The sequence below is a fragment of the Prunus avium genome, chromosome 6, assembly GCF_965620075.1.
Source record: "Prunus avium chromosome 6, drPruAviu1.hap1.1, whole genome shotgun sequence".
NCBI lineage: Eukaryota > Viridiplantae > Streptophyta > Magnoliopsida > Rosales > Rosaceae > Prunus > Prunus avium.
Genome location: NC_142289.1, coordinates 546,661 through 557,981, shown reverse-complemented (window position 1 = coordinate 557,981; position 11,321 = coordinate 546,661). Strand labels below are relative to the sequence as shown.

At 38.6% G+C, this 11,321-nt stretch overlaps 2 protein-coding genes across 6 annotated transcripts; both read left to right on the top strand.

The window, feature by feature from the left end:
- The first annotated feature begins 2,938 nt into the window (after positions 1–2,938).
- On the top strand, positions 2,939–5,230 carry CCMH (cytochrome c biogenesis protein family). Of its 4 annotated transcripts, none has more exons than XM_088255259.1 (5): positions 2,939–3,072; positions 3,198–3,273; positions 4,256–4,428; positions 4,639–4,770; positions 4,866–5,230. In XM_088255259.1, exons 3-5 carry the CDS (start codon positions 4,285–4,287, stop codon positions 5,067–5,069), a joined length of 480 nt encoding a protein of 159 aa, XP_088111385.1. In that variant the 5' UTR covers positions 2,939–3,072; positions 3,198–3,273; positions 4,256–4,284; the 3' UTR covers positions 5,070–5,230. The 4 variants fall into 4 exon arrangements, with proteins under 4 accessions (XP_088111385.1, XP_021818358.1, XP_021818357.1 ...); XM_021962666.2 differs by lacking the exon at positions 3,198–3,273 and adding an exon at positions 3,828–3,977 and having other exon boundaries at positions 2,948–3,072; XM_088255258.1 differs by lacking the exon at positions 3,198–3,273 and adding an exon at positions 3,755–3,977 and having other exon boundaries at positions 2,951–3,072.
- A 3,586-nt stretch (positions 5,231–8,816) lies between these two features.
- On the top strand, positions 8,817–11,129 carry LOC110760403 (putative wall-associated receptor kinase-like 16). Of its 2 annotated transcripts, none has more exons than XM_021962660.2 (2): positions 8,817–9,774; positions 9,972–11,129. In XM_021962660.2, exons 1-2 carry the CDS (start codon positions 8,964–8,966, stop codon positions 11,108–11,110), a joined length of 1,950 nt encoding a protein of 649 aa, XP_021818352.2. In that variant the 5' UTR covers positions 8,817–8,963; the 3' UTR covers positions 11,111–11,129. The 2 variants fall into 2 exon arrangements, with proteins under 2 accessions (XP_021818352.2, XP_021818351.2); XM_021962659.2 differs by having other exon boundaries at positions 9,930–11,129.
- Positions 11,130–11,321: the final 192 nt, after the last annotated feature.

Here is an 11,321-nt window from a genome sequence, read left to right as displayed (position 1 = left end):
TTCTAGCAAATCATCAAAATGATCGAAACCAAGTAATATAAAAAGAGTTGAGTAAATGAATTGAGAAATGCTAACATTGTCTTGGAAAAAGTTCCATTTGAAAATGCTTCATAATATTTTCCTTGATCTCATCTTTCCTAAGTAAATTTAAAAAAAGAAGATAGAGTTTTTGAATAGCTGGGTCCATATTAATTCCAATCAGGATTGTTGACCTTTATTTTCCCTGACGAGTCTTTACTTTGCCGTGTTCTTCAAATCCTGACATAATGTGTTTTGGACTTTGCTGTGTACATGAGGAGGAGGATGATGCTGGTCTCTAACTGCCTTGTTGCTAATCAACTGGTTGTACAGTGCTGTAACACCCTGGTAACTCATAATCAGATTTTTCTTGTATATTCACTATACAAGGACCAATTCCTGAATGCCTTTTCAGGCCAAGCAATTTATATTAAACGTTCCATTCTTAATGCTCTCTCTCTCTCTCTCTCTCACAATGTATGCGGGCTTAGATTTCAATAGCATTCCCAACTTAAAAAGAATGATAAGTGAAAATGGTTGTAAGTTGTAACAATTTGATTCTATTGAGCACTCTCATCAAAATCAGGGAGAATATTTGATTAATCAGTTTTGTCTGGTTTAGGATGTGTTAATGGATTTGATCAATACAATTTATAATTAAATTGAGCTATTAAGATCCATGTTTAGTCAGTCCAAGATCTAAATCCCGGGGTCTCCCATGCGTCGGCGTCATCAGTGGCGCCACCTGCTAGCGCCAGGCGTCGTCACCGCCCCCCAGCACAACCGACACAACATCGACATCCGCTACTGGTGCGTCGGGTCACAACCAGGTAAAGATTTCCTTGAACTCCAACTGTTTTGGACCAAGATTTTAGTAGGATTTGTTATTTAACGTTAAGTTTATATTTCTTTACAGCCAAGAAGAACACCTGGGGACCTTGTCGCCAGTTGAAGACAGTGAAGGTCACCTGGGTGACCAACAGTCGTATCAACATTGTATAAAACGAGTGGCATCGGGCAGCACCAACGGTAGACCAGCATATAGCTCATTGGCCCACGACATTGGTCACGTTGTTCAGACCCATTGCCCGATGAAATGGAAGTCTTGGAAGGTCATGCCTAACGAGATGAGGACGGAGATGCATGGACAGTTGTCGGTATGTATCCTACCTTTTAATTGTTTTTCCTTCAAACTTTATATATTTCTATTACTTAATGTATGTAATTAATTTATTGCAGACGAACTACAATTTAGAGGACCTCGACGACGAGTCGTTGGCGTACGTCAACAGACTCTTTACTGAGAGGTACAAGCAGTGGAAGTGCGACATGCACCACCATTTTCAGGCATTTGATAATCCGCAAGTCGCTCTTCAGGAGGGTTGCCCGAAGGAGCATGAGGGGCGGGAGGATAGTTGAGCGTGGCTCTGCGGTCATTTTCAAGGGCCCGATTATGCAGTATTTTTTTATATTAAGTTGAAAATTATTACACGTTTCTTACTAATGTTTATTTAATTTTTTATATTTCATTTCAATTTCTCGTAACACACCAGCTCTGTTTAGAATCGCATTGTTTCAAAATATTGTATAGGTTCGGAAAGACTCTAATATTGGGACAAATCGAAGCTAAACCTTTGAAATTAAACCCGATGGTATACAATCAATTCTGAATTTGAAAATTGAAATAACTTCCAAGGAAAAAGAAATTGGGAGAGAGTATTCTAAATAGAAATTTTAACAGTATAGCCGCACGGTAAAACTCCATTAATAGAAATTATTAAAGTACAGCCGTTCGTCTATACTCCATTAATAGAAATTATAAATGTATAGCCGCTCGGCCATACTCTCTCAATAGAAATTTTAAAAATACACGCTATACGGCATAAATAGAAATTATAAACGTATGGCCGCTCGGCTATACTCTTTAAATACAATATTTCAACAGTATAGCCGCTTGACACTACTCTATAAATAGAAGGCTTAATATCACAAAACGTCCCTAAGGTTTACGAAACTATCATATTGCATCCTTAATGTTTTTTTGTGTCATTCGTGGTTCTCAAGGTTAGTATGTGTGATCACAAATGGTCCTTGCTGTTTGGTTCCGTCAAAATTACGACCACCCGGCTATACCCTTTAAATACAATATTTTAACCGTATAGCCGGTCGGCTATACTCGTTAAAAGTATAAAATTAGTTGCTTTACTTTTTTTTGGTCGCCAACTTCTTTAATTTAATATATATTAGCCTATCCGCACGCGCTTCCGCGCCTGCGAAAAGCTTTTGTTTTTTAAATTTAAATTTATTTTAGAATTAAAAAAGATAATGAGTAGTTGTGTTACATAAAAATAGGATTCATTATTTGATTTTTCTTTTAATTTTTAATTTTAAATATGAAAAAGTGTGAATTTACCATATTATCCTCATTTAATTAATAATTTTAATTCTTAATGTATGGATTAACCAAGGGTATTTTTTGGTATTTTGAATGTTTCACCATTCTCTACCTTTTGCTTTATATATATAGATAATTAAGTAATATTTAGTATTTTTTAATTACTTTAATTAATAATTATATTTTAATTATGGTTTCTTTGGTGAAAAAGATAATATTTTAAAGTATAGCCACACGGCTATACTCTCTAAACACAAATTATAAGAGTTTAGTAGCACGGCTATACTCTTCAAACAAAATATTTTAACCGTATAACCGCACGGTCGTACTCTATAAATAGAAATTTTAAAAGTAGAGCCGAACTGCTATACTTTGTGAATAGAAATTGTACAAGTATAGCCGCGCGGTCATACACCATAAATAGAAATTATAAAAGTACAGCCGTTCGGCTATACACTTTAAATACAATATTTTCACATTATAGCCGCACGGCTTTACACTATAAATATAAATTATAAACGTACACACGTTATTTGGAAATTCTCACGCTCGAAACTCCAACGCGAACCACGACCAACGCCGACGAGCCAAGACCATCGCTGACGAGACACGACCCACGCCGACGAAGCACGAACGAACCAGGAACGACTCCAACGACGGTACAAATTCTTATCCCTTTCCTTTTTTTCTCTATGATTATTGGATTCAATGTTTGACTCCAACTTGTTTTCTTTGTTTTTGTTCAATTTGTGATTGATTTGGGGTTCAATTTTGACTGGATTAGGGTTTCTCTCTCAGATAAAGGGTTAGGGTATCCATGTGTGTTCAGATTTTTTCTCTCAGACAAACATCATTTGGTGGTGAGGGATGATGATAACTTTATCATATAGTGTTCTGATTATAACTGCTGCCATCTTTGTTTATTCTGCCATTATTGAGCTAGAACTGGAATTGTCTATCAAGCTCATCTACAGACTGCAGTAATTCCCATTGTGCATTTACTTTTGAGTATTTAAGTAAGAATATGTTTCTTAATCCTTAAATTAAATATGGATTGTTGAAATCCCACCCTCACCGCTTCAATTGTTCATATATCTCCTATTTAATAAGTTTTGTTTGTGCCAGATCTCATAGAAAATCTTGAATAAGTGAGTTTTTATTCCATCGTCTTAACTCTTAACTAACCAGTTTGGTAAGCAAATGTTAGGTTAGAACTTAGGTCAGTATGCCAAAGTTGTTTATTTTACCCTTGCATTGCACCCGAATTTGAACATCCTTCCCGTACATTAGAGCAGTTAGAATTAGAATATCAAACCAGTCTGATAAAGATTTCTAATGTAGATTGGTGTATTCGACCATGTTGGGCTAGCCCATCAAAACAAAGCTATTGATGAACTTGGGCCTGACTTTGCAGGCTGTTGACCAGTCAGCATGGCAGGTTGGGTTAGGTTGAGCACAATAACTTTTGCAGAAATAAATAGTTGAAAGTGCTTTCGAGTATTATAGAAACACGTTTTTGGGAAGCCTTCCAAGTATACTGAGTGCTACAGCACCTCAGCCTTAGGTACGCCTGGCCTTCCTTCCTCTTCTTTCTTCTTCATTTCTTAACATATAACTCAGTTTTCCCACCGAAAACAAACATGAACCTCCAATCATTATAATTGAACTCAATTTCATACATTTTTCATAATGGGGTAGTTTGCAGTTTGCTTAGCTGGGTTCATATACTTCATCGAATGGTTGCTGTATTCTTTTGAAAAGCTATAAAAACAAATGCGGCAACTGTTTGATGAAATGCTTCACTGAGAAATCAAATGGTTGTGTTTGGGTGCTCTATGATAGGTTTGAGATCTTGAGGCCGATATAGAACAATGGGAAGCGAAGAGGACCCGGTGAAGAAGACTCAGGTGGTGAATGCCCGGGCTCGAAACATTAGTCACAATGTTCGGTGCACTGAGTGTGGAAGCCAGTCCATTGAAGATTCACAAGCAGATATTGCCATCTTGCTTAGAAAGGTATTGCATTTATCATTATGTTGCATAAAGAAGATGGAGATATTTGCTAATCTTGTTTCATAAATGACTTTTGTTATTTTTTTTAAGGACCTACTGTAACATAATGGTTATTTGCTGCCAGTCAATACCAATTTCAACTTATGCTATTTGCCTTTCTCTAATCACTCTGATTGCTTTCTAGTAGTGGTAATGCATATGTTATTTGTGCAGTTAATTCGTGATGAGATTCATGCTGGGAAGAGTGACAAAGAGATTTATAAGAAGCTTGAAGAGGATTTTGGGGAGACCGTACTTTATGCCCCAAAGTTTGATATGCAGACTGCAGCCTTGTGGCTATCACCGGTCAGTTGAAGAACCTTCAATAAAAGAAGTTAAAACTTTTATATTTGTAATTTAAATGTTAATTTGTACATCTTACTGTTGCATTTGGGAAACAGCTTCTGGTTGCTGGTGCTGCTGCAGGAATTTGGGCTTATAAAAAGCACAGGCAAAAGACTAATGTCCACATCATGGCGCTGAACCTTGTTAGAGGTGTTCCATTAACCCCAAATGAGAAGCAAACCATGTTAGACCTCCTCACACCGCCGCCTTCACGAGGAAATATTCCTTCCTCGTGGTGGAGGAGGTGGAGAGAACAATGATGTGCCTTCAGGCCTTCTTTTCAATCTTATGCTTTGAACTATAGGGTTGAAACTATGGAACTATGGCTGAATAGCAGTCTACGGAGATGTAAATAAACTTGTTAATTGGTCTATTTTTTAAGTAAACTCATTCATGATAAAGAATTCAGATTTTTATACAATTTCGTACTGTAGCCAGAGAACGCGTTGATTGCTTTGTTTAATAAATGATGACTGCCTGGAGGTGGTGCGTGGGATCAATGGCAACATTAGTTGTGGTAGGTGGGAGTTGTACCCGTTCTTATGTAGGATTCGGGACCAACTTGGCCATCCAAACTTTGAGTTTTCTAGCTGGACTTGTTGTCCAAGATCAGCAAATGTTGTAGCAGATCATATTGCGAATTTGGCTCGTGTGAAGATGAACAAGGAAACTTGGGTCAGGCGACCCCATCTTCCCTGGTGCACATTCTGAATAAGGATGGTTTACCCAGTGATGTAGGATATGGGTGAATTGAGTATTTAGGTAGTTTAGCGGAAGCGAAAACAATGGAAAACAGAAAATAGAACAAAAGGGATAGGTCTGGAATCACTCCAGGGGTTTGGCTTCACACCAGGGGTTTGGCTTCACACCAAGTAGTCTCCAATCTCTGGAAAATAAGCTTTTCTTTATATCTCAACAACTGAATTTTAAAGAACTACATGGGGGTATTTATAGCAAACTAAAACCTAGAGACAATAGGATAAAAATCCCTTACTAAAACAGAAATCCTAATCCACCAAGGAACTAAGTAAAAATAAACTAGGAAACTTAAATCAAATCCAACTAAAAATCTGGAAACTAAAATCCTAGTGAAATCAGGAAAACTAGAGAATCTAGGAAACTAATAAAACAGGAAACTAACTAATGATGTCCGCATCAATTCCCTCTGGCTGAAAAGATCTCGACTCCGGCGAGATAAAACTGTAATAACCTTCCAAAACGTCGGGATCAATGTGCGGCAGGTTCTCCTTTGTAATCTGAGTACTATGAAAATCTGATCTAACTTCCACTTGACTATGAACTTCTGCATCTTCCTTACATTCTTTAAGCGTAATGATATGTAGAGCTTTGGTTTTACCTACTTTGTCTTGCTCCTCTTCGTTTGGTATAGATTGATTCATGAGCTTGGGTTGAAGTGGCTTCATCATGATCTTCTTTCCTTTATGGATGAACGAACATATATTTTCTTGACCCAAGATGGTAACGTTGTAATCGTAGATCCATGGTCTTCCCAAGAGAATATGACTCACATCCATATCCACCACATCACACCAAACATGATCTTTGTAAGATGAAAACTGTATAGGAACGTGACATCGTTGGGTAACAGGGATAGAAGATGTATTGTCAATCCATGCTACTCTGTATGGCACAAGATGCTTCTCGGGTGACAAACCAAGACGCGAAACAATCAGCGTTGATACAACATTGATACAACTCCCATTATCTATGACCACCTTACAATCTTTATCTCCAGGCTTGATGTAAGTGTGGAAAATGGAAGTCCTACGCCAATCCTCAGTTTCCTTCCTAGGTTGAGCCAAAGTACACCTTACTACTGCTAATGTTGGATGAGGGACTTCAAAGTCGATTCCACAATCTTCATCAGGTTGTTGGGGTTCATAAATATCTTCCTCGAATTCGCCTTGATTGTCAGCTTGTTCGTTGATGTGTGCACACAGATTTCTTGTTGCCTCCTTCGTTGGGCATTGGACAGCAAAGTGTCCAAAACCTTGGCATCTGTAACATCTTTGCGTTCCACCACCGCGTGTATCAACTAGCACTCCTTTTCCCTTGGCAGTTTTTACTAAATTAGTCATAGATGTTGGAGAACTTGGAGTCACAGATGTGCCAACATGACAATCAGATCTTTGAGAATCAGTTTGCTTGACTACATTGGACAACTTTAAATACTTCTCTAATTCTTGTACCATCTGAAAAACCCTCTCTAAAGTATTCACAGTATGCGGAATTAATTCTTTTTGAAGCTCTGGACGAAGTCCTGATCTAAACTGAGAAATAGTCATCCTTCGATCTTCCCTTATGTCACATCACAACATGAATTCCTCAAATTTTGCAATATATTCAGCAACTGGCATGTTATCTTGACGAAGAGTTTGCCACTCGTCCAACAAACTCTGTTGATAGGATAATGGTAGATATTTCTGCTTCAACCTTTCTTTCATCTCACCCCAATGGATGATTGGTTCTTCACCAGCTCTCTCTAGTTGTGTTTCAACATTGGTCCAAAACAATCCAGCTTGACCCACCAATTTTATCTTAGCAAATCTCACCCTTCGAGCTTCAGACATGTCATGCCACTCAAAGTAGCGATCCATGGTGGCTAACCAGTCGAGGAGTGCTTTAGGATTTAGCTCACCATCAAAATTTGGAGCGTCAACTTTCACTGATCTCATCACCCTTTCATCAGGGTCTTGCTCATAGCCACGATGAAAATTGTGTCTCTCTGCGTCTCGATCATTCCTTCTATCATGACGGTGTCGCTCATGATTCCTCTCTTCTCCATTCACACTTGCTTCATCATGTTGGTTAGCTGTTTCTAAGTCTGCAAGGCGACGTTCCACTCTAGCGTCCGAATCTGCTACTTGCTTTGATAGGGTTTCCATCATCTGAACCAGACATTCAAAGTCTGTTGCTGGCTCGTCTGTCTTTCCAGGCTTAGTCGGAGCCATCAATTGACACACAGTGTGAAGAACAAGAAATACTCGAAAATTCTGAACCCAAGAAAACAAAAACCTGGCTCTGATACCAAATTTGATGTAGGATATGGGTGAATTGAGTATTTAGGTAGTTTAGCGGAAGCGAAAACAATGGAAAACAGAAAATAGAACAAAAGGGATAGGTCTGGAATCACTCCAGGGGTTTGGCTTCACACCAGGGGTTTGGCTTCACACCAAGTAGTCTCCAATCTCTGGAAAATAAGCTTTTCTTTATGTCTCAACAACTGAATTTTAAAGAACTACATGGGGGTATTTATAGCAAACTAAAACCTAGAGACAATAGGATAAAAATCCCTTACTAAAACAGAAATCCTAATCCACCAAGGAACTAAGTAAAAATAAACTAGGAAACTTAAATCAAATCCAACTAAAAATCTGGAAACTAAAATCCTAGTGAAATCAGGAAAACTAGAGAATCTAGGAAACTAATAAAACAGGAAACTAACTAATGATGTCCGCATCACCCAGCCCTCACCCTTAGTTTGCATGGAGGCTTTTTGCATGTGGCGACGTTTAGAGCAGCTCTGCAACGTCTGTGTTATGGCTACTTGCAGCTTGCTTTTAGTTTGGTTCTTTGCTTGTCCTGTCTGTCTGGGACTTTTTCCTTTGTTTGGTTTCGTTTTGGTGGCCGCGTTTTGGCATGTTAATGAAATCCTACTTTCTGACCAAAAAAATAATATAAATGATGTCTTGTTATTTGACTCTATCATTTAAAAATCTTATCCATGTCTTGGAGTACATAAACATGTGTTTCATTGTCAAAGGTGCACGTTTGCCGTGCTGAGCAAGTAAAAGGTTGCCGTGCTCAAGACCAATTTGACCATGTGATAGTTAAATAAGATGAAGTCGTGAGTCTCTAGAATTCTCTTATGAGGTGGTAGCTGAAGATTAAAAATAAAACAAAAAACTGATTTGATAGGAGACACATACCATCCCAAGAAAGAGACATAACATCGAAAACCAAGATTTCAAGCTGACAATTCTGACTAGCTCATTTTCCTTGATGATATTGCTGACCTTAAGTTTGGAAACCAATAGCAAAGTTCATGCCAAACCATGCTTTGTTATGTCTAATCTCCATGAGAAAAATATCCAAACTCATCCCTGGTTTGGCATCAACTCCAACCCATACATATGGAGCTATTTTCATTCTCCGTCCTTTATGCATACTTGTGTTTGTCCCTATTTTATCAACCAGCACGCACTCAGCAGGCATACATCAACGGCAGCACACTGTGGAACTGCTCTGGTAACCCTGCCATATCAAAAGGGTACCTCTGTGATGCTAGTGTGAAGTCATGTGAAGCCTTTGTCACCTTCCGATCGCGAGCACCTCATGACACCGCCAGCAGCATAGCCTATCTGCTTGGCTCTGAAGCCTCTGAGATTGCCACAATTAACAAAGTTTCAGCAAGTGACAAGATTCCAAGCAACAAGTTGATTGTAGTTCCAGTTTCTTGTTCATGTTCGGGCAATATCTTCCAGCACTTCTCTCCTTACACCGTGAAAAAAAACGACACATATTTCAAGACAGCCAATGACACCTACCAAGGCCTGACTACATGCCAGGCTATGATAAGTCAGAACTATTACGACCCTGAAAATATTCCGGTGGGAGCAGTGTTAGCGGTTCCTGTGAGATGTGCTTGTCCGAGTGAAAACCAAACTGCAGATGGGATTACCTCCCTGCTGACATATATAGTAGCCAAGAATGACACAATTGCATCAATTGGAGGGATGTTTGGGGTCAACACACAAAGTATAACGGTGGCAAATATGCTGTCACAGGACATCATTATCGATCTTAATACGCCTGTTCTTGTTCCACTAAAAAGCAAGAGATGCCCCACTTCTGATAGTTCCCTCGCAGATGGGATATACCTAGAATACGTCGATTGCATTCGTGGTGGCAAAAAGTTTCCGGTGAAATTGGTTACACTGCTAGGTGCATATCTCTATCTTCCATGTCTTCTTGTTAAATATAAGTTTAAAGGAAAAGGTTTTAACGAAAACCATGTACAAGTACAATCTGGTAATTCAATTTTCAACTTGACATAAATAATCTAATGGGTTTTCTTTCTTTACTCATTTACATAACAGGTATTGGCATAGGCCTTGCTTTCATATGCATGTTCCTTTCAGGCTACAAGTTATATCAATGCCTAAAGAGAAGGAGAATCAAAACCCAACAGGAGAAATTTTTCAAGCAAAATGGGGGATTCTTGTTGCAAGAAAAAATCTCATCTTTTGGAAGTAGCAGCAAAGCAAAACTATTTACTGCAGAGGAGATGGAAAGAGCAACAGATAACTACAACCAGAGCCGCTTTCTTGGGCAAGGAGGCTATGGCACAGTTTATAAAGGGATGCTACTTGATGGTACCATAGTAGCTGTTAAAAGGTCAAGAGCAATAGACAAACATCAGATTGAGCAATTCATCAATGAAGTTGTCATTCTAACTCAAATTAATCATCGAAACATAGTGAAGTTGCTGGGTTGTTGCTTGGAGACTGAGGTTCCAGTTCTAGTTTATGAATATATTCCGAACGGAACACTCTCCCATCATATCCAGCAGAAGCACATTGAAACACCATTACTTTCATGGGAACATCGCTTCAGGATCGCTTGTGAAGTTGCTGGAGCAGTATCATATATGCACTCTGCAGCTTCAATCCCCATCTTCCATAGAGACATCAAGTCTTCTAACATTCTTCTAGACCATAATTACAGTGCTAAAGTATCTGACTTTGGGACTTCAAAATCAGTTCCCCTTGACAAAACTCACTTAACCACAGAAGTACAGGGAACTTTTGGGTACATGGATCCAGAGTACTTCCAATCTAGTAAATTTACAGATAAAAGTGATACCTACAGCTTTGGAGTCACACTTGTAGAAATATTAACTGGGAAAACCCCGTTTTCTTTTGCTAAAGATGACGGGGAAAATCTGGTTGCTTCTTTCATTTCATTGACAAGGGAAAACCAACTTGTTCAGATTTTGGATCCTCAAGTGGTTCGAGAAGCAGAGATGGAGCATGTTGGAGCAATTGCTGAGCTAGCAACAAGGTGTTTGAGGTTGAATGGGAAAAAGAGGCCTAGTATGAAAGAGGTATCAACAGAGTTGGAAGGATTGAGAAACACTCAAAGATGCCTAGAAAAGTTCCAAGAGCCTCAGTCATTCAAAGATGAAACAACATTCATGCACTCTACCAGTGAAACCATGAAAGATCATACAGAGGAAAGCATTGATTTCTCTATGGAAATTGAATCTGCATCATTTTAAATATCAGTTTTCTTTGATACCCCGAACTTTTAAATTGCTTCCCCAGTTTTGTCTCAGATCTCAGTTCATTATGGCATGTTTGGTTTGTATTCACAAAATCTCCAACCACGATAAGATTGGTTTTCAAAAAGGTATAAGTATTATTAAAATTAAACTGCTGTCATAAAATCCAGCCATCGGTAAACTGATTCACAATATTCCAGCTTCTATA